This window comes from Rhyacophila brunnea, unplaced genomic scaffold (genome assembly GCF_057557595.1).
Source record: "Rhyacophila brunnea isolate RB1 unplaced genomic scaffold, BYU_Rbru_1.0 scaffold_6, whole genome shotgun sequence".
Classification (NCBI taxonomy): domain Eukaryota; kingdom Metazoa; phylum Arthropoda; class Insecta; order Trichoptera; family Rhyacophilidae; genus Rhyacophila; species Rhyacophila brunnea.
Window position 1 is genome coordinate 38150911 of NW_028233276.1, and position 24260 is coordinate 38175170.

Sequence of the window (24260 nt, forward strand, 5' to 3'; positions counted from 1 at the left end):
TTGAGTAAGCTAGGTTCAAACATAATATTTGAGTATTTCTAATTGTGTATGATTACAATTATTCTAATATGTTATTTTGAATACATTTAAGTTATTATGTAATGGAAATCATACCCTTACAGAATAAGAAATACTCAAATATTATGTTTGACCCAAGCTTACTCGAAAATAACCAGAATGGACTTGGTTCACTATGCTTGCGAACCACTCAATTATGGCCCTGATATTATATAGCAGTGGCGAAGGGTGGAGGTAGGCTGTTATGATCCGCCATAAATAGTGCACACTAAACTTTGTACAATTGACAGATGGTGTTGGTTAGTTTTTAAAATTCAATTAAACCCTGCTAAACCAAGCCATAATATAATATAATAGTCAAAAAATACTCGTCTCTCTGTAAAATATTTAAAATTATGCCATTAAATCATATATTATTGTGTATATTTTATAGAAAGAACAATATTTTTTATCTATTATTGTTTGGTTTAGGCTGGGGTTAGTGAATTCAAACAAATTAACCAACAATGTGTATAATATATATTCCTAACTCAACTAAAATAAATAATTATGAATGAAAAAGTGTGGATAATTTTGTCGGATCGCCCAAAGTATACCAAAACTATTATGATTTGGTTAAGACAGGGTTTACTTTATTTTTAAAAACTAACCAGCACCATAAGTAAATTGTAGTCTTAGTTCAATGAAAAAAAAACGTATGACTAACAAAGTTTATTGTGCACATTTATGTCAGATCTTAACAGCCTACCTCCATGCTTCGCCACTGTTATGTAGATTAGAAGTAATACTTAAAGCACTGACTTCACCCAGAAGTTCCGGACTCGATCACCTATGAGGTCTCATTCATGTAAATTTAAATCTAAATTTTAAATTTGTGTCTGACGAAGGGACTTCCTCGTATGCTTCATGAAAACGTGATAGGAAAAAATATGTTTATAGGTCGTATACGAGGGTTCTTTTTTTACACGCTGCGTCTATAAACTAAGATGTATATGTTTTATTATTTCAGATATATTTAAATGTATATTTATTAATTAAAATTTAGTACTTGGGTGCAAAATTTTTGTTACACACCGTAGATATTTACCAATCCATAATCTCATAAACAGCTTGCTCTGATTGTGCGAAAAAATTATCGATGCATGAAATTTGGGAAACAGAATTCACACAATGCATGTTGATCTTCATGCATTTGGAATTTTATTTAGGTTAGCTTTATCCATATTGATTTTATTAAAATTCTTGATACAGCTTGAAAGTATCAGAATAACGTACATATCAATCAAAATTGCACATTACTGAGCCACATTAACAGATAACTACATATGTTTTTTCAGAGAAATAATGTAAATTGGTAGTTATAATAGATACACTTAACAAAGACGAAACTAACCCCCGTTTCAGACGGGACACCGGTGTCGCGCTCGTATATAATAAGGAGGCCTTTGTATTTGAATAAAGGAGCCTTTGTATTATGTTTATGAACGCCCAGAGCTAATGAGTCAACGCATAGTTTCGCGATATAAATTAGAACATAAAACTGGCTGCGGTCATAAAAACATGTGTATCGGCGGCTTGAGAATGTAGCGGCCGACGGAAAAGTGTACCGGACACGCTTTAACTCATTAGCTCGGGGTTCCGTCTAATACAAAGGCCCTTTTATTCGAATACAATAGTCTCCTTATTATATAAGAGCGCGACACCGGTGTCCCGTCTGAAACGGGCCTAAGTGTCTTGTCACAGTCTGGTGCTGTGTGATATACATACTTACATACATACATACACACACAGAGAGGGGGGAGGGGGGTTGTTTCGGGTCCGGACCCCCCCAGGAACAAAAAAAAATAAAAACTTAGATACTGACTTAGTCATGACTCTTCGTCAAGACGTCATGACTGAGGATTTTGATGATTTTGCTGTCAAACTGCCTTTTCAACGAGTTATCTCCTCTTCTCTCGGCATTATTTGACAAGCGCCGTGACACTCATCAATTGGTGCAACTATCTGAGGCATTCAATGTTTGTTTTAGTACTCTGACGCAGCATGTCTAAAAGAGAAGACAGCGTAGATGACAAAAATGTACACTAACGATTGACACTTTTGGGTGCAACAGGTTGCAATATATCGTATCTGAGCACCCGTAGCTATAGATGTAGCCCAGGTATTATCTATCAATGTGCACAACTAATAATTATTTTTAATCACAGCTTCAAATATCTGTCAATTTCTGTACTGTTGTATATTTACATAATAACATTTGCTAATAGACACTACTTACTCTCTTATAAGAAAGGCGTATTGATTTAATAATTATCCGATAGATGTTACCATAAGTTTTCCACAGTCTCTTTGAACTCAGTTATAGCACTAATAATTTTGATACTAACATAAAAAAACTTATTCGATTATCACTAGTTATATATGTCATTTAAATTAGACACGCTTTATTAATATGAATTAAATAATTTAGGTAACTTGTGCGCATCGGATTGGCAACCGGGACTTATTTCCATGCCGTGTTCGTGGCCTAGCACTTTCTCAACCATGTCCGGAAATTTGTATGTATGCAGTTCGCCGTATCACACTTCATCGTGAAATGTTGTATCGGAAATACATGGTCGTATACTCGTATTAAAGACCGTCCCACGTCTTTGTGTCGTATAGTACTGAGATAAAATTCACGTCTAAATAAAACACGGTTCTTGTCGGTTTACAGGAAGCCAGCGGCAAAAAAAAAATGAAAATAGCCGATACATTGGATTATTTGTTAGGTTATGTTAAGTTTGACTAGGTTAGATTAAGTTAGCTGAGGTTAGGTTAGGTTAGGATCTAATAAAATTGGAACATTATCGTCTGCAATGCTTCACGAACAACTCATTTTTTTTCTCTCGGTGCTATAGAGATGACTGTATAGTATACGGTTATCTTTTTCCGATAAGAAAGCTCACGCCGAACTGTGCTACGGTGAAATCTAATACCTACGTTCAATTTTTATTGTCGGTATCTACCCATATACTTACTGAAATATTGCTTTTTGTTTTTGTGATTTGGATGTTTAAAAAACCAGCGGCCCGGCATTATTTTATTTAGTACCTACATACCTACTACATCACTGGTCACTCGGATTCAATGTTAAATGTTTGTAGTTAAATAAAAAGTTGTTTCAAGTAAACATTAATAACGAGTAGGTACCTATTATCATTTTCTATGACGAAACGTCGGAGTTTTATTTTTTGTTTTTTCAGTGTGTTTACTTAGACGAAAGCTCCTCATTATTCTTACGGATTACAAACATATTATACATAATTCGTGCATCGCTTGCACTGTCCCCATATGCACCTACATCAAAATGTAAATGTTAGCAAATAAAATATGTGCACCCTTCATAATAATAATAAATATAATGCAATTAATAAATGCCTCAATGGACCGTGAAGAATGGGGACGATTTAATAAACGTAATATCTGGATGTTTAATTATATGAAAAGCATTATAAATCACGACAAATAATGAAGGATTTAAGTAGTAGACCAGTGGTTCCCAAAGTTGACTGGGCCCCGACCCATCTAACAAAAATTTCCAATCTTGGGACCCACCTCTTAGCTGCCTTAGAGAAAAGAGGGTATCTATAAATATTGGTAATGCTCAGATTCCCTAGTGGCGAGTCGTGGAACTACTTAATGCTGTCTTATTTGTTCTAATTGAAATAAAAAAAATATCTTTTATAAGTGTTACCAATATGAATGAAAGACTGTTGAAATAAGAAACACAACTTAAATAAAAAAAATATTACTTAAATACCTACACCTGCAAGGTTTTTTTACAAAGTTATTTCAATGGGAAGGATGTATTTGTTTCTTATTTTTCTTCATTACAGTTTTAGCATCAACTTCAACTTTAGTTACTTTTAATCGCAGTGAGTTTGATATATCAAATTTATTTCGGTATTTAGTTTTAATGTTAACCATAGCCGAAAATCCGACCTCACATAGATATGAGGTAGTAAAGAGAAGGAGGACTTTCATAGCTTCATCGAACAGGCAAGGATAATTATCAGCAACTGAGAGCCAGAATTTCGTTACCTGTTTACGATTGAAACTATTTTTCAGTGACGTATCTTCTGATAAATCAATGAGTTCTTCACTTGCTTTTGTTGACATACTAGTTGGTAAGTCATCTTGAAATGGGTTACAAATCCAACGCAACGAATCAAGCCATCTGTAGTGCATTGGCAATTCAAATTATTATTATTTTATCACAATATTTTCCGTAAATTAAGTTTATTTCAATTTTTAAGAATTCTAAATAGCTGAATGAAATATCAAATTTATCACTTTCTATTTTTTTAAATTCATGTATACAGTGGCGAGGGCCCACTCAATATTCGCTCGCGACCCACTGGTGGGTCGCGACCCATAGTTTGGGAAACCATGTAGTAGACAATTAACTTACTTGATGCAATGTTTATTTTTGTATTACACAGTATAGCTCTAGTGCCTAGTTCAGACCAACATACATATTATACGTACCTATACGTATACTCGTAGGCATCTCTCTGTAAACTAATTTGTAGTCAATAATTAGTATATAATTATTTGAAATGTGTTTAAATAATTAACCTTTTTTGTATTACTCAGCGAATGGAAAACTTGTGCAAACGTACCTACTGACTGACGGACAACCAAGTATGGCCATACCGGGAGAAAATGTTTACTGTTTCATCGGAAGTAGTGACATGTGTTTTTTTGGATAGCAGTTTTGAATAAAGTCGATTGCCAATCGTACACCAATTTGGGAAGCGCTTCAGAGAGCATTCATTACTTTCATTACCACACATTATCAGCTTTCATTACAAGAGCCAATAGTTAAAATTTGTCGTAATTAGTATGACAGCTTTAGCATAGTGGTCTTTGCGCGGCGGGCGCGATAACTGGAGAGATGCAGGTTCGATTCCTGCGGGTTATCATACTGTTTTCAAAAATATTTTTTCTATTGGTTGTAATACATTTTTTCAGAAGTCTGTCAAAAATGATGCATGTTCAATACTTAGAATATTACATTCTTAAATCTTATGAATTATTAGTTGAATAAAAAATAGGTAATTAAATAAAACGTACTTACATTTTGTGCGGTGGCAAAAATTTACAAGCCAGTATCTATAATATCTGGAATAGGCATAATACTTAGGTAAATATTCTCGTATACAGCCACTATATCAAGCGGTATTTTTCCTTCATAATAAATATGTACCTAAGTGAAATGCCAAAATTTTTCACTTTTATAAAGACCAGTTCTAGCAACCCGGATTTTTAGCTTTTACTATTTACAGGCTTTATGAGTAAAGGTATACACTTGTGCATTCTTTTATTCATGTATAATCTGAAAATGCCAAAATGCGAAACCCGGTATGAAAGGACCAATCAATATGAAAGTATTTTGAATCACGTAGGTAGGTACTTATCTACTATGAGCATATTTTTATTAATTTACAGTAGTTAATTTAAAAACAATAGGTAATTACATAATAATGTAATTATTCTAAGGGAAAATCATCATCAAATCCCCTCAAATACATTGTATTGTATACCTATTTGTTCGTTCTTTGTATTTTAGTGAAATCTTAGAGAGTTCGTACGTTGGTTAACTTACTTAGTTATGTAGGTAGCGGCCAGCGCTCGAAATGTAAAATTCTACGAACCGGAGCGCTCGATAATTTTACGAAAATAGTACCTAACATTATTATTTAATTGTATATTTAAAAAATAGGTGTGTTAGATTTTTCATTATATGGCATATGTCGCTTAGACGGTCAAATTAATATTTCCACGAGACGGAGCGATACTTTTGGAGATGTTACGAACCGGAACGGCGCTCCGGTGCGTTCCGATCCATTTCGATCCCTGAGGTAGCCCACATAACAGATTAATAAATACAATTCCAATAGGCTATAAGTACCCCAATACACTACATTTTTATTCAGGGTTATGAATGTGTGAGTGTCCTACGAAAATGAACCACACATTATTGGTGTGCAATAGTGTGTGTTGCAACCTTTAAATACACCAATATTGAAGGAGTGTTTAAGTTTATCTCATATTCTGCCACACTCGAGATCGCCAGATCGGTTGCCCGTTACTCCGCACCCGTTAGGTATTTCAGTTCCCATTAATTCTGTGCTCCTTCTTCAAATATAAAGCAAATAAATACTGTTATGATGTAAGAGTAATCATTTTATTTATTAAACTAGGTATATAATAATATATTTTTTTGAATTTCCTTAGGATGCATTTTGTTATTTTGACAAAAATTGTGAATATAAAAAACATATTCTTGAGATTTTATTACATTCTACAATCTACATAATAAAAGATGATAGCAATCAACTGTTTTTTTTTTGTGTGAAAATCACATTTTCTTTGTTATATATGAAACTAAAACATTATTAAAAGTTTCATCAAATCATTTCCATTTCTGAGCCTATCTTGTTATTTTATTTTGTACTTCAAATACATTATTAGTCGTTTACTGCCATCTGTTTATCGTCTGGTGAAAAAAATTGGCATCGGGTTGGTTTCTTGGTCTTTAACTTGAAGGACATGCATCATTGTCCTTGATTCACACGCCACCAACTTTCGAAGCTCATCCTAAAGTGAGAAAATATTTAAAAAATAAATTTGAGATAATATTTTATTTTTAGTAACTCTAACGACGTACGAACAGTTTAATTTTATTGTGCTACTCTATTATAGCGAACTGGCTTACCGACATATTCGTATTACTTTTTGTAGGGATTCACAGATGTCACTACATTTAATCGAATGGAAAAAAATATAAGTTAAATGTGATTTCATTGAAATCATTTACGTTATTATTACATATTATTAATTTAGGTAATTCATTATTTTAATATAGGTACATAATTCCGTCACTAAATAGTAGATGTCCCTAGTAACGCACACTAAAACACCATTATCAATTTCACTTAGGTATTTGAAGTTATTGTAATATAATACCTATACAGTATAATTATAATGTAAGTAACAGATAAATTTATAAATATTCTGAGGTAGATACCTACCAATTTATTGAAAATATTTATCGTAATAAAATCGGTCTTGTGTTTAAATTAAGAAAAAAAAAATTAAGTATAAAAACGTCCATACATATCTAAGTTTTTTTTTTATTTTGAGTAGGTAGATGTTTTATTTATTTCAAGTTTTCCATTTCCAAAATATAAATTTTCGCAAATCAATCCTCACTTTTGTAGAATGGTGTTAGATTCTTGTGGCAGTGCAGGCAACTCATTTAGGTGTTGGTAGGTATTGTTAATTTTAAATGACAGTGATACCATTCCACAGTGATTTCGTCGTAGTCGCAATGCCAGAAGAAGCTGTCCTTACATACTAAAAAAATATATTTACCAGTAGCATATGGCAGACGTTGGCCGCTGATTTGGCGGCGTCCCCACAATCTGCGTTCGACTGTCCTCCAGTAGTCCTCTTCCCAGGATTCCAGTCCCTGCTGAAGGTCACTTGGGCTCCGCAACATCTCGAGTTGAAGGTCACCACCACAAGGATAATGAGAAAAGCGGCGGCGAAATGGCGAGACATTCTGAAAAATCACGAACTTTCTAAAAACAAGACTCAACGTATTACAGGTACAACTTTTCTACAAAGTAGTACATAATATCGGTTTCCACAGAGTCTGGAAATGTTTAAATTAGGTAGGTAAGTAGATGATGAACTTTAAAAAGGATAATCTAAAAAACAATCCATTTTACAATAATATTAATTGGGTAATTATTAATTCATTAATTATATAGATACTTATACTACAAGACCATAGAATTTATTCGGTGGATTTATTTTATCATTAAAAAATACACATAAATAAAACTAGGTATGTAGGTACTGTCTTAAAGACTATACGCATAACAAAAAACACACTTAATCAAACTATTGTTAGTACTTACAAACAATATTATGTACTTACCTACTTATAGTAAATTTAATTATGATAGGATATCTAAGTATATTAAATATTTTATGAAAGTGTCAATCTTTTCTTTTATGTCCAGCGGCAGTTTTTCTTTGACGCAAATGATGCAATGCGTTATAAAAAATAAAAGGAGGTCTCCAAATAGCTCAATCCCATCAATCCTTAATTAATAAAATTATACCAAAATCTCTAAAAGATATATATTCACACAAATTGTTCTATATTTATTTATGTTAGCGTGTAGGTACATGGCTTTGTGGGCACATCTGCATACTTCACATTCACACTCTTATCCTAGACATGAAGATTCTACATGCCCTTAATATTAGTGAACCTATGACTTTAATATTTTTGAAAATTTCACGTTTCTGTTATGATAGACTAAAAAACTGAATTGGTTCTGAAATATATGTTAACTTAGCCAGGTACAGAAAGTATAATATGTACCTACTTAACTAATTTTCGGCGAAATCGAGTTACATTTTACAAAATGAATATTGTTAATCTTACCTTATAAACCCCATATCGCACAGGTAACGAAACTTTTTAGAAAATAATTAATAACAGAAAAGTTAATTAAAATAATTTATTGTTATTATTATTGAAAATATCACTTAACCATTAGATTAAGACTAGTTAATAGTAAATAATTTGATTAATAGAAACTTGAAATACGCAAGTTATAAAAATACTGAGATTGCTAAAAGTTATGACGAGCTTTCGATTCTGAAGATGTATTGATGAGGAAAGCTTTCGCGGTGCTAGCTTTTATACAAACTTGAAGGGGTGGTTCGACATATACTTTTCACCCCTGTAAAGTTTTATACAGGTGGAAGCAGTGGGATGTTTATGATATACATAGGTATTTCTACGTTTTGCTGTGGCATTTTTCTTTCTTTTTGGTTGCATTACTGACTTAATACGAAATTGGAGGAGACGTCGAAGAGAATCATATTAGTTAAACTGTTAAAGAATAATAATTGTGCACCTAGCAGTGGCAAAGACTCAATACTAGGCGATTATTTGAAACCTACCTTCTAAAGAAAAATATTTTTTAATTGCATATTGACTTATTTATATAATCACTTGGTTATATATTGTATAAAATAATTTATTTTGCCAACGTGAGATGCCGTATGTGTAGGAATGTATTACACAGACAATTACAAAACAATCTGCAAAGGTTTTTAAAAATATACCACAGCGCGCCATCTGTCTTGACGTAAATAAAGGAAGTAGCCCCGCATAGTCTATCGAACTGTATGAACTAAGGTAAGCTCTGATCGCAGAGCCTAAAACTAAATAATTAATAGTTAAATAATTAAAAAAAATATTTTCTGTGGTGTTTAATCGAATATAAATATAGACTGTTTTTTTAAATAAAAAGAACTTTTATCTAATGATTTTTGATGTGTATGTTTTGAAAAAATAGGTAATTTAAACAGCTGGTCGCTTAATTTTATGTCGTCAGTGAGTTTTTGAACTTTCATTAAATTAGTATGTCGTTGTCGTTAGTGTGTACCTATTCATTAGTAGTAATATCGTACTATCTTCTTATTTCTCGTAAGTATACCTGACAACTATGTTCTTTTTATCAGATCTCCATAGCCTACCTCTTTCCAAAAGTCACCCTTCGCCACTAGCACCTAGTCATACAAGTACCTACCAACTTGCAGTTCCAACCGTATAACTTTGTAGATAACTAAGAAACTGACAATAAATGGCTGAAAAATGGCATATTTGGGACATCACTGCTCAGGAAATGGTCCGGTAAACACTATTTATTTTGAACTTCGGTCGCTTTAGTCCTTACCTCATCAAATCTAAGACATTGATAATAAATAGGTATATACAGGGCTCGAAATGGACCGGAACGCACCGGAGCGCCGTTCCGGTTCATAAAATCCACAAAATTATCGCTCCGTCTCGTGGAAATATTAATTTGACTGTCTGAGCTAGATATTTCATATACTTATTTAAAAAAATAACACACTTTTTTTTTATAAATCAAATTTACAATTAATGTTGTATAGTACAATATAGTTGATATTTTCGTAAAATTATCGAGCGTTCCGGTTCGTAAAATTTTTCATTTCGAGCGCTGGGTATATACCTTTTATTTAAATCGTACTCTAGCCCTACAATCCGATTCGAGTCTTGGCAGCTTTCCTAAAAAAAATTTAGCATTTTATTACGAGAAATGGATATTTGCCATTATTTTCTATATTATCCAGTATACATAGGTACATGCAATGGATCTAAACACATCATATTAAAATCAGTGACGCCCTTAGACAAAATGCCGCCCCTGGGCAGCGCCAAAATGTCGCCCCATTTTGTATACTTACAGTATTTTGTATCATCCGTGTACGTGTCATTTCTGGTCACCATGGAAGTCGAAGAGCAACGGAAGTAAACTAGACATCGCAAACTCGACCAAAAAATTACAGTCCTGTTAAACCTTTTATTATAATTAATACATTTTGAGTGAGCTGATTTTTTAATGGAAAGATATTTTAGTTATTACTAAGTTTAGTTTAGGTAGCTATTTTTATCTATATATACAAAATATGATTCTCCTCGATTTGCCGCCCTTCGAGTAACTGCCGCCCCCAGGCGATGCTCAATCTGCCTAACCCCACGGGACGTCACTGATTAAAATACAATATGTGAATTAGCCAGAGGTGGAATTCTAGCTCGCAATCGAGGAGTGAAGCCAATCCATCCATAGGGTGCTCGAGGTCCTGATAAAGAATAAGAAGGACTACCTAATATTATTCCATGTAAGTAAAGTTTTTCTGTTTTTAGAACATTTCTCGTATAAAATATTTAAAAGTAAAATATGTTAAGTAGTAATGATTTATAACAGATTTAGAAAAAAAAAATGAAGACGGTGCATTTAAACTATTAATTATTACTAAGTATATATAATTTTTTTATCACACAGGTCCGCTGGTATAACTTAATTGCGAGTAAATGGATAAAAATAGTTAATAATTGTAAATAAGTATAATTATTATTAAATAGAAAATGTATTTTTAAAGATTCTTTGAAACTCTTAGAAGTAAATGTTAAAATATAATATGTCACCAAATCCAAAATATATTAATCATAATTAATATTGTACTTAAATACATTTTTTTTAAATAATTATTTTCCTTCATTCTCATCTGTGATATGTACGCGAGTAATCTGGTCTGAAGAGATGAAGGAAATATAATATCCACAATCCGTGTTTTCATAATTTACCTACTAAATATTTGCATTTTTATACGATTCCTAAGGTCAGAGTACACCGTGAAAAGAAAATATATTACTGTTTTTCATGAGAATCTGAAAAGCTTATGCAACCCTCATTTATTTTTTTATTATATTTTGATTATCAAACATACATAAAGTAAAGGAAAATTATAAAACTGTAATCCTATTAAGGGGGAGAGACATGCCACCAGAGAACCTAGCGGAAAAATACGAAGCTTGTAATTTCAGATTTTTTTTTTGATAATTTACAATTTATTACGATTTTTTAATTCAAAAATAAACTTACAATTATTATTGTAAAAAAATGTGAATTCGTTGCAGGGTCACATCTTATTAACATTATATTTTATGGTCATATTTATTATTAAAATTTTAGTTTATTAAGTTTTCAATTTTTCGTCGTGTAGATTTTTGACTAATTCATCGTTTTAATATTTTTTATATTTATTTTAAAAACATCGATTTTTATAATAATATTAATGTGTATAACTTGAAATCCTTTTTATTTATATCAAATTTTATTTTAGGTATGGTCCCAATATTGAACCTAAGCGAAGAGAAGAGAAAAATGAAATAATAAAGAAAGAGGAAAGACATACATTTTGAATTTCGGTTAGGATCGATTACGTATACCGACAAGACTGTTGGAGATAGCGCGTTTATCCAAGGAACACAAATATAAGGGAAGTGGGTTACCTTCTGGGTGAAGCCGACGGTGGGTAGGTATAATAATTCTCGAGTGTGGAAAAATATGCGTGTTTCCTTTTTTTTTTTCTTGTCGTGTTATTAAGTAATAAATCAAACCTGGATTCAATTTGCATTTCTATCTTATTGAACTATTCTGTTTGGATAGACAATTATTAGTATGGATGAATGCACAGATAAAGAGCATCATGTTTAACGTGGTCAACTGGAAAAGGAGCAGAATGGAGGAGTCTAAAACAAGGTGACTCCCTATCACCAATGCTGTTCAACTTAGCTTTAGAGAAAGCCGTTAGAGAAGCTCTGAAAGCAGAAGGTGGAGTTACCCTGAATGGGTCCTATAAAATATTGGGCTATGCAGATGATTTGGTGGTGTTCGGAGAATCTGAAGAAGAAGTTAGAGATATTTTCACTCCTCTGGAAGACACAGCGAAAAGGTTGAACCTACGAGTAAATGTGGGAAAGACCAAGTATTTGAAAATGACAAGAGGCATTGAACCCTCTGGAAACATTGGAATAAGAAACTCCTCGTTCGAGAGAACCTCTCTCTTCAAGTACATGGGCTCCAACATTACCTCTAAAAATGAAATGTCCCTAGAGCTCGCTGACCGACTGAGAAGTGGAAATGCAGCGTACTTCGCGCTGAGTCGTCTGTTCAGGTCCAAAATGCTGTCCATCAAAACGAAATTCCGGGTGTATAACGTAGTCATCAAACTGATCGTCATGTATGGATGTAAAACGTGGGGTGTAACGGAAAAACAAGAAAAGGCGCTCCAAGTGTTTGAAAACAGAATGCTCCGGAGAATACTTGGACCCGTCAATGAGAACCACCGGTGGCGCATCCGCACAAGCGCTGAGCTCTTCGACCGATACAAACCTAGCATCACTAATATTCTGAGGTCAAGAAGGCTCAGATGGGCGGGCCACGTTGTACGATCTGAAAGATCTAGAACTCTCTATAGGATTTACAAAGGCACACCAGCTGGCACTCGACCTCTTGGCCGCCCTCGACGGAGATGGGCGGACAACATTCAAAGGGATGCGGAAAGGCTGGGGATAGTCAACTGGGAAGAGAGAGCGCTGGACAGAGATGCCTGGAGAAACGTTGTGCAGTTGGCCATGGACCTGAACGGCCCCTAGCGCCAGTTTAATAATAATAATAATAAAATCCACTCCGCGCTGTTACAGAGAAGAAGTAGAAGAAGAATGAGGTTGTCTAGCAATTGCTGGTGGAAAGAATTATTTTGAGATTTACAAATTATTCATGACAATATTTATATTCGCCTATGGAAGGCTACCAACTTAATATGAGTAATTATTTTCTATACACTCTACCTACTAAGAGTAAATAAAAGAGATAATGTGGGGGTAATCAAATATAATGTAGAAAAATATTTATTACTTTGAGGTATATTTAAAAAATCTATTTACATTTCACTGTTGGAATACTCGTATTTACTTGCAAATATGTACATAGAAATAAGAATTTGATTTTTTATCCTACATAAAAACATATTTTTTAAAGTACATATTTTTATCAAAAACATGTTGCTAAGTTGCCGTGGGCTATCAAATTATGTACCTATTTCATTGAATTATTTTTTCAGTGTATATACTTATATAGGTACCTACCTATTTACGTGTATTTGGATTCCTTCTATTCTACTCGTCCAGGGAGCACAGAATTATTGGGAACTGAAATACCTAACGGGTGTGGAGTAACAGGCAACCGATCTCGAGCGTGGGAGAATAAGGGATAAAATTAAACACATGTCAATAATGCGTCATCCTAAACTTGTCATTCGTTCTGACAATTTCTCTCGGCTTATGCACAGACGCTCATTAAATATTGATGTATTTGAAGGTTGCAACACACGCTATTGCACGTCTATAATGTGTGCTTCATTTTCGTAGGACACACACACACATTCAAAACCCTGTATCAAATGTAGTGTATTGGGTATTATCCACATAAAAAATCACAAAGGAGTGGACATTTTCATGAGCTTAGAAAGTATTTGTTGTACCTACTTATTTATTATTTATTTTCGTGTTATTTAACAGTGGCGTGCCATACCTGTGGATCAAGGCCTAGACAAAAACGATGCATAAGTGCGAGTGTGAAAATATTCGGCACCCTTATAATCTCTACGACACGCGCTAGAGTAAGATAAAAGGTTTACAGATGTGTGAGATGATTTGCTATGGTGTCGCCGCCAAATCTTAGTTTGTTGCTTAACTAAGCGTCGATAACTTGCCAGCGCGTGTTGCTAAAATTGCTATTTTTTGTGTAACATAAAGTCAGTGGTAAATATTTTTAGTTAATTAAGTATAAAAGATGGTTATGTGTGTTGTGTTAAAGTGTAGTAGCCGTACTGATAAGCAAGAAGCTGGTATTACGTTTCATATGTAGTTGATACATGTTCGTGATAATTTATTTGTATATTATTATATACTTATTTTAATATCAAGTGACCTAGTGTTTCCTTAAAATAACTTAAATTATGGATATTTTTACCTAATGGTTGCAGTTTGACCGCTTAAAAATACTATATAACGTTAAAAAAATAGAAAATTATATTTTAATTCTGAGCGTCTAGTACGAGCACTTTGGGCGAACACCGGCGAAATGGTCTATGGTCTCAAACATTTGTATACGAATGCGTTCGCTCGCCCACAAACCAAACGCACGCCACGCAGTTTCATTTCGCAATGCAATAGGTGGTGTCTAGATGTATTTATAGTCTATTGAATGAAATACTAGTTACAAGGTACTGTTTCATATGAGAGAAAATGTGATATTGGTATGAGATTTACTATTTGATAGTATCTTTTTCATGCTTTGCAAACATTTCTCAATTATTTTCAGATATGGGTGAAAACGTGTATTGAAAATAGGAACTAATCCACCACGTTCAAACAAATCTGTCATAGTAGTATTCAGTAGAAGTAATGTACATTTCAAAATATTACAAATCTTATTATCTCGGTAGGTATCTTAAAATACCACTTGTAATTTCGATTGACATAAAATGCTTTATTGGAGTATACCCATTTCAGAAGACACCGCACGCTATTGGTACCTATAATGTAATATAAATTTCTTAATAGTTTTTTTCTGACCATGTCCGATCCTAATAGGATCATATGGGCCTCCACAGACTGGAGGTTTGACAGTAAAATGGAAGTGATAATAAAAAGGATTTTAAGTTATACTCATTTATATTTTTATAAAAATCGATGTTTTTTAAAAAAAATATTAAAACGATGAATTAGTCAATTATCTACACGACGAAAAATTCAAAACTTAATGAACTAAATTTTAATAATAAATATGACCATAACATATAATGTAATAATAAGATGTGACCTTGCAACGAATTCACATTGTATTACATTTTTTTACAATAATTGTAAGTTTATCTTGAGAATAATCTTATCAAAAAAAAATCTTAAATTGCAAGTTTCGTATTTTTCTGCTAGGTTCTCTGATGGCATGCCTCTCCCCCTTCGTGGATGTTATAATAGTTACCTATATTATATGAAAAAAATACTGACCCTTGACTTGATAGGTAGGTAATGGAGTATTACCTACGTTATTGTATTGATTGGTTATATAAGTTATATTCGTTCGTCAGTGTTTATTTGCCTTTTGGTAAGTATACACAGTGCCCGAAGATGCCGAAAAGTGAACCCGGGTCGCAAAAAATGATTCAAATGGAATAAAACAAAACTTAAATCCATTTTAATTTAAATTCAATCAAGTACCTTCGGTCGATAGTATTAGTACATACATAATACATATTTTTCTTAGTGCTGAAAACAGATTTAGTAGTAATTGTCATTGGTTGATAAAATGCATCCTAAATAAGCCAGAACGTTCACAATAAATTCGTATTTTTGAGATAGTCGATGGAAAACTTAATTATACAAAATTTGGTATTTTACTTCTTGAATAGCCTGTATCTTTCAGAAATACAACATCCAATATAAAAATAGCCGACAAATTACAATACTTACCTGAATATTCATAGTAAGGAAAGTTTTGACGTTGATTAGTATTTTTGCTTCGCGACGTTCTCAGTTCATCGAATTGTCAATACAATTATTTATAACTCATATAAAAATTGAATTAAAAAATTTCCAAACAAAACATACATATATAAGTATAAATCAGAAAATAGTGTACGAAAAACTAGATATAGCTAATACTTATCTATGGCTAATACCTACCAATACGTACGGTGACCATTAGGTAAGTGATCTATTTAAGTGGTGCAATTTACATTGTTTAATGTTAAAATAGACACGATTCTTTATGTCTTTTGATCCTAAACTAAATTTTGACGGAAAATTTATGTTAAAAAAAAATATTTTATGTTATAATTTATGTTGGATTTTTGAAGGTTTTTTTATGGAAAAACTCTCCGTGTCTCCGTACATATAAATAGGAAAGAAAAGCTTAGAGTGAATGGCTTACCTTGGAATATAGACCAAGAACACTTTTGGAGGAAAACTGGTGGGAAGTAGAAAAAGTTTTGGGAGCAGGAATCAGAAAACAAAAAGACTCCCGACGAGACGGTTGGAGATGTTTTTTTGGAGGAGAGTGTGCTCGGACCGGGAAAATATTGAAGGATAGCTGGTTGGGCGTATAAAAATTGAAAAGAAAGCAAAAAAAAAATACTTGCGGGTTATCGAGTTTTAATATTATGACCATACTGAAACTATATTAATTTGATATAAATAAAAAAAATATACCTACACATTTAATTTTTTTAAATTTGTATAAAAAATATTTAAATTATGTATTCGTGAACAATCTTCTCAATCTATTAGAGAAATCTTATTAAACTAAATTTTCATAATATAATATACTTAATGTAATATTATTTTTATAACGTATTAAAAATATAAATTATCAAAAATGGACCACATTGGAAGTTTCGTATTTTTCCGCTAGGTGCTTCTGGTAGGTGTTCCTCCATTTATATAATACTTTTATGGCTGTTTTTGTTCGACTAAGAAATTTTTTTTAGGGTTGCGACTAGCGACGGTCACAAATTTTAATCATTTTTAAATGTACAAGGTGTCAATGGAATGGCTCCTGGAATTATATAGGCATTCATTACTGCCAACGTGCCAACGTTACCTCTAATTTTTCTATTGTGTGTGCGGATCATCAATGCATCTGAGCAGTGGCGTAACTAGGGTTGGTGTCACCCATCACTCGGTGCGGTAAATTTACACCCCCCCCCCCCCACAAACACACACATACAATTTTTCATTAAAACTTTCAAAATTTTTAAGAAATTTATTAATTTTAGTGATTTTATATAATAATAACACTAACAACGATGATTTTTGAAACAGAAAGCATAGAAGCATTTATTTGTATATCCAATAGTACAATATTAATTATTAACACTTAACACACGTAGATTTTTTGCGCTCAGCGATCTCAATCCTATTCTTTCATTCTTCGGGTGTTTCCGTCATTATTTTCAACCTTTTGACTAAAATGCCTTTTTAAAAAATACAACTTCCAGTCAATCTACCCCTTTCCAGACGTGAATTATCCTTGCATATTTGCTTCGCAGCATATGATGCATTTGACACAATCATCTGTTTCCGAATAAACAAATATATCACCAATTCTTACTTTTTGTGATGTTTTCACAATAAGGACTACTATGAGACTGTACTGACAATGTTTCTTGCAAGTTGAAACATGTCAAAGACTAAGAAATGTAGAGGACCCGGCACATATGTGGTCATTGAGAAACACTAAAATACGTATCATCTTTTTGTATACTTTCTTTTACAATATTTTTATGTGAGGACTGTGCGGGGGATGAAAACATGTGTGCGGAAACATTTTGGTAGGTGTGCGCGCGTACTCGCGCACACCTTACAGCAGGGGGGGCAAACTTTTTGGATGGAGGGCCAAATTCAAGAATTCAAAATGAGCGGCGGGCCGCAAGTTAAATACCATTTTTAGATATACACTACATACATATACATTATCACGAAAAATAAACATTGCAAAAAAAATAATGAGAAGAATGAAACATTTTTTTAAATTCAAGTGTTTATTTTGTAGTTGATGTTCTGAAAACTGCTTGTAAATGGGCATCGGAGATATTTGATCGTTAAGAATTTTTATTGAGGTTCATGATCGAAAATGTTTGTTCACATGGATAGGTTGATCCAAAAATAACGAACATTTTTCTTGCATAATATTTAAGTTGGTCGAATTTTTCTGAATTAAGGGCATTGTAAAATTTGGAGATTTCTTCACGACGATGCAATTCTCTTAAATCAGTGTCAAACTGCAGATCAATAATCTCAAGTTATAGCTCTGTCGGTACACTATCAATATCTATTGAAAATGAATCGCGTACTATTGCTAAACAAATTTTAATCTATATCAATATATATTTTTTTTAATTATAAAAAAGTTATTCGTAATCAGAAGTAAAATTAATGATGGCGGGCCGCAAAAAAATACCCGGCGGGCCACACGCGGCCCGCGGGCCGCAGTTTGCCCCCCTCTGCCTTACAGGGAACATTGCTTACTGCGCATTTGTGCTATTTACGGAGTTTCTTTCATTACTGGTGTATGTATTCATGATTCATGTATAACAAAGTCAATAATAATTGTAGCCATGGTTCCACATCCTGAAGCGGCCCCCCTATTTATAGCCAAAAGGGCAGTGTGATGCTCTACAGTAGAGTTTCCCAAATTTGCAGCTGAATTATCATTTAAGTAATGATATGAATAATCGTATTAAGTACATCAACTTGCATCACACAAGCAAATATTTTAAAATCTTAATATTCTTGAAGTAAAATAACTTTTTTTTACTATTAGATTGTGTGATGTGTGTTTATCTCATTTAGCTGGTTGGCCTGCCTCGCTGGGCCCCCAGGCTAAAGCCTTGTCAGCCCCCTCCTCTCCCCGGGTTGTTGGATGTAGTTTGATGGATGATTGTAGTTTTTAATATTTTGCCATACATTTGGAAATTGTTTAGTATAATGTTAGGTATATTAAATTTATTTTAACATTTTCACTAGTATGACGTGTTACTACATAATAATATATTATATTGTAATAAAAATAATAATATTACATTGACTACTGACATCTCTACAAATATGTGTAAATTAATGTTGAAGTGGCATTCTAAGGTTAGAACCTTTGATAGTGCATATTAGTTAAGCAATACGATAGCAGATGTCATCATGAAAATTATATGCCCTGTGGCAGGTAGCCTAGCATGAATAACAATGAAGAATTAATTATCTGAATGATGATTTTTTGATAGTTTTGAAATTTAATATTATTATTTATTTTCACTGTTAATTCTTAATGTCACAATATACTATTATGTTGAGAAATAACAAACTCCTCTTAAAAAATATTTATTTATTAGATCATTAATTAATTTATACCTACTTATTCCACCATAAATCCAAGGCTCGTTTCGGCCAGATGCACATTCTCAATTATTATTGGTTATTTAATTGGACATAGTTATGCAGAAAGTAGCCAGTCTACAAAAAATAAAAAAAATGAGATATGATATAGATCAGATGTGAGAAGGTTTTCTCTACGTTCTGCTGAAAATAGCCAAGTCGCAAACAAATTATTCTTAAAATAAAATACTATTTACAATTTTACATTTCACATGTTACATACATTTTTAATATCATGTTGCTGCTAAAGTGCTATTATCTCAGCTCGACATTGCACCATGTCCGATCCAAATAAGAACACCAGTAAAATAATATGATTGCATAAAGGCACATTACTTGTGGTTAATTTGTATACACATTCTGTATATTAGGAATTTTGAAGACAGTTCGATTTTCAATTCAAACGATTATATTATGTGTGATTGTATTGGTAACAAGTTTATTATGTTCTTCTTCTATTGGCAGCTCCAAAAACAAAATGGTGTTTTGCGTTCTGGTTTGAAGTCTGTCACTTTGTTTACATAACCTATTTTTTTGATTACGCTTGTTCCAGATGAAACATTCAGCACCCCGACGATGGACAATGCACTGTCGACTCCGAACCTTGCATTATTCAGTCCCACTACCCGCAGAAGAATGCAGGCCATCAAGAGGGGAGAGATGCCCTCCAATCCGCCTAAGACGCCCAGGAATCCATGTGAGTATAATTAGAAAATGGTGAATTGTTACTTCATCAAAAATCAGATTCATGCCCACCAAGAGTTCGATCTCCCGCCTTCGTATTGTCTTTCCTTGCTCTATGATGTCATGCCATAGATAAGCTACTATTACGAGAGATATGACAGTGGTGCCAATGTTGAGAAATTTTTTGACGCACATCGAATTGATTTTTAACTCAATTTTAATATCTCTCACTCTCAGTAATCCGCCGCTCGATTATCGGACAACTACCATAAATAATCTGCCATTATTTTTACTAGTTGAAAGCACAAAATCATGCTCTATAATTTGCCGGTATTCAATTGTCAAATTCAGTAGACCAAGTGATGAGACAGGCTTATTTTGGACACTTCTCCTTCGTAAAACGTACATTCATCGCGAAGAAAGTAATGTACCAGGGAGGAAAGTGCCCGAGGAATGCATCACAATTATGCCGTGCTCCAATGCAACCGAGACATACAAAATGAAGCTTTTGGTCATAGGGAAAGCCAAGAACCCTAAGCCATTCAAGAATATTTGCCTCTAGTTAATAAATAGACTTAGTTTATAAATACGTATAATTTAGTAAATACTTGATTTTGATTATAAATAAAACCGTAATTTGCTAGTACAACTTTCTATAAAAGCTGGACTGGCGACATTCTGCATAACTACGTTCAATTATTGTTTAGTTTCGTAGGTACCTATGCAACTCGTGCCTGCTGGTGGGTTTACAAGTTCCTGTACTGATGAATATGTACATGCGCAACAATTTTGTAAAAGTTCAGTACCGGGCTATGTTCTAGTTGAAAAATCGAGTCCCCGTTCTTTCAAAAACCTATGTAGGTACTTAGATACTTATAGACATAGACAAATATTATCTATATCCTGTAATAGTTAGATATATTATGAATATTTTATTTGAATGTCAATATGTACACACTCAAAAGGCATTTATAATTATTTTTCAGGGTATTGATGGATTATGTGAACACCGCAAATTGTAGATATTATTCAACAACGACATTACAATTGTTTGTTGTCCATAAATGCCGTAGATAAGGAGCATCCCTATATAAATATTCGATACATTAATGTGTTTGTTGCAATTTTATATTATTATGTAAAAAATATTTAACTGTAGGTACCTACTTCTTATAGTCGTATACAGGGCTCGAAATGGAACGGAACGCACCGGAGCGCCGTTCCGGCTCGTGAAATTTGTTAAATTATCGCTCCGTCTCGTGGAAAAAATATGTTTACCGTCTGAGCTAGATAGGCCATAGAATAAAAAATCTGACACACTTATTTTTATAAAATACACATACGATTTGATGACTATGTAAATATATCTTCAGAAAATTTGTCGAGCGCTCCGGTTCGTAAACTTTTCCATTTCGAGCGCTGGTCTTATACTATATTATGATACCTGAGACTTTCACGGTTGATTTTTATTCTCTGTGATTTATATTATGAATATTACGTAAATATGTCCAGAATATCGGAGAGATGCCTTCTGCAATAAATAACATACATCCTACTTTATCTGTCACCCGCCTGGATTAGTATAAATTACAAAATTCTGATTAGCGGAATAATAGTACGTATGTTTTTTTATCAACAGTATCCTTAATAACAAATATCTTCGAACGCCACCGGTTGCAATATATAATACATTAGTAAATATAGCAGAAATACATGGAAATAGAAGAATATGAAACAAGACCAGGTGCGTACATAGAAAAATGATTTGGGAGGGTCCATTTTACTACTGACTTCCACATTCACTCAGCCTACTTATAGCTTCTCGACGTTTCAATCGTGGAATACGGTACCTTTCCTAAAACATTCCTCATACCCACTTACTCCGCAATTTGAGTCTAACGATAAACACCTGGTTTGCAGCTATAACTAAGACTGTTTACTTTTTATAGTTATTGCGAAGTATCGCATTCACAAGTGTGTATCGAATGCGCGTGGTTTAACAGTAGGTATAACTAGGTTAGTGTCCGGTTGTGTCGTGAGCGCTGTCTTGTTTTTTTTTTTTAATATACCGCATCGGAATATTAAAGCAACCATTGGATGCCCCAGATAGTTGCACCAATAATTTATGAGTGACACGGGTCTTCCAGTGGTCACAGATATTGTGTGTCGTATAATGCTGAGAGAAGTGGGGCCAACTCGTCCATAGGCTGTTCCACAGCCAAATCATCCGGGTCACGATCCTCAATCATGAAGTAATATTCCATTCAGCTAATTATTTTGTATTTTTCCGTTTCTGGGGGAGTACGGGCCTAAAAACCCCATTGAAAAAAAAACTACGGATGGTATTCATCCAGCTGCGGATTGACAAGGGGTGCTGATGATAAAATAATATATAACTTACCTTAATATTATATAATTATGCATAATGGAAATGCGTTTTCTTAATACTTGACATATTTTTGAAGAAAGCAATAAATAAAGAAACACATTGTTTTATAAGAAATCTTTAATTTATGTACTTTTATCAGTATTTTTCATTTCTATGGAACTTACATTGAATATAACATTTATGAATGACTAACTAAATAAAAATATCTATTTTATGAATAAACACGTTTAAAATGAGTCAATAAATTGCATGAAGAGAAAAACTAACAAGACATTATCTAACATGTTAGGTAATAAATAATTAATACCCATCAAGAAAACAGAAAAAAGTATTAGGTAATTGGAAAGTATTACTGAATTTGTAATCAAAACAAGACACGTTTTAAGTTAAGTATTTTATTTTTATTAAAAATAGTGATATTATTTTCAAATTTCTTACTTTAATTAAAACACTGAAAGAAGTAGGACTCAGTAATAATATTATTAAAGGTTAATTTTAAACAATCTACTGGACGAATTCAGTTTTTGAGATATGTATGATAATACAAAGTGAAAGTATGTAGGTATAAACAATGGCACATACATTACGACAAAAATTATCATGAATAAAATACCTAATAATAATTATAGGTGGGTTTTAAATAATTTGAATAAGATATTATATCAACAATAGACACTGTCAATAAAATTATTATCTTTTTTCTTTGTTGGTAGCAGTTAGAAACAAAGGTTAATATATAATTATTCATATTATATTTTATTTAAAAACGAATAATCACAATAAAAATACCCTATTTTGGCAAATATATTTATGCTATTTAGAGATGTAAGGCTCGAGACACACCAGCCGAAAAAACCGGTACGTGCGTCAGCGGGACTATATTTTGCAGCTAGTGCAACTCAATGCTCAGTTTAAATGAAGCTTTGTATCTATTACTAAAATGATAATAATAAAAGCTTTATTAAAAATATAATGTTTAGAAGAAAATGTATGAATGTTTTTTTTTTTTATCTCAATCACTGAATTATTGGGTAAGTCATGGCAGGCACAATTTTCAAGAACTAGTTTTTACCTTATATCTAAAACACAACATACCTACATTCATAATATATATTTTTTAACACTACAATGTTATATTGGTATGATATATATATGCACGATAAACACAAAATTGTACGATGACGTAAAAATTATATGACTACATGGAAAGAGATGGCACTTTATACAGTCACGTTGAAATGAAAATATATTTTGACTAAACGTATACAATATAATATATCGAGCTCTTAGAAGTATTTTTTTTTTAAATAACTATATTATATTTTCGTACCCGGATAATTAACCGCCGCGGACAATTGCATACATGAGTATATTCACAAGCATCTTCAAAATAACATTACATAGAGAAAATTAAGCGCAATCACATTGCGAGACAATAAATACATTTATATCAATTGCATTATATCCCGTATACACGCGCATGGATTTAGTGCTGATAGTACGTATTATCGCGGTCATAACAACTAAAATGCACAACATGTAAACCCGTATTATCGTTCAAGTTGCAAGATTGCATGCATGGATCAAAAGAGTTCAGCAGCTTCTGAATTTTCACGCGACTGATGGAATTTGTGCGATATCTGCGGCTGCGCAGTAGAACGATAGTGGCGAACCTGCCGGAAAAAATACTAACTGCACTGCGCATTTTCAGGACCAGTCAAATAGCACCAT

General features: G+C 32.9%; 1 protein-coding gene across 1 annotated transcript; it reads right to left on the bottom strand.

The window, feature by feature from the left end:
* Nucleotides 1–6536: 6536 nt before the first annotated feature.
* LOC147065654 (adipokinetic hormone/corazonin-related peptide-like) lies at nt 6537–8619 on the bottom strand. Its single transcript, XM_085957187.1, has 3 exons — nt 8528–8619; nt 7441–7630; nt 6537–6663 (listed from the first exon to the last, which is right to left on the bottom strand). The coding sequence occupies exons 1-3, from the start codon at nt 8539–8541 to the stop codon at nt 6556–6558; spliced, it is 312 nt and encodes a 103-aa protein (XP_085813313.1). The 5' UTR covers nt 8542–8619; the 3' UTR covers nt 6537–6555.
* Nucleotides 8620–24260: the final 15641 nt, after the last annotated feature.

Excerpts from the sequence above, each read along its gene's own strand:
- LOC147065654 (XM_085957187.1), bottom strand. Across the intron at positions 6,664-7,440 it reads ACGTCTGCCATATGCTACTG|GATGAGCTTCGAAAGTTGGT; the intron begins GTAAATATATTT and ends TTCTCACTTTAG.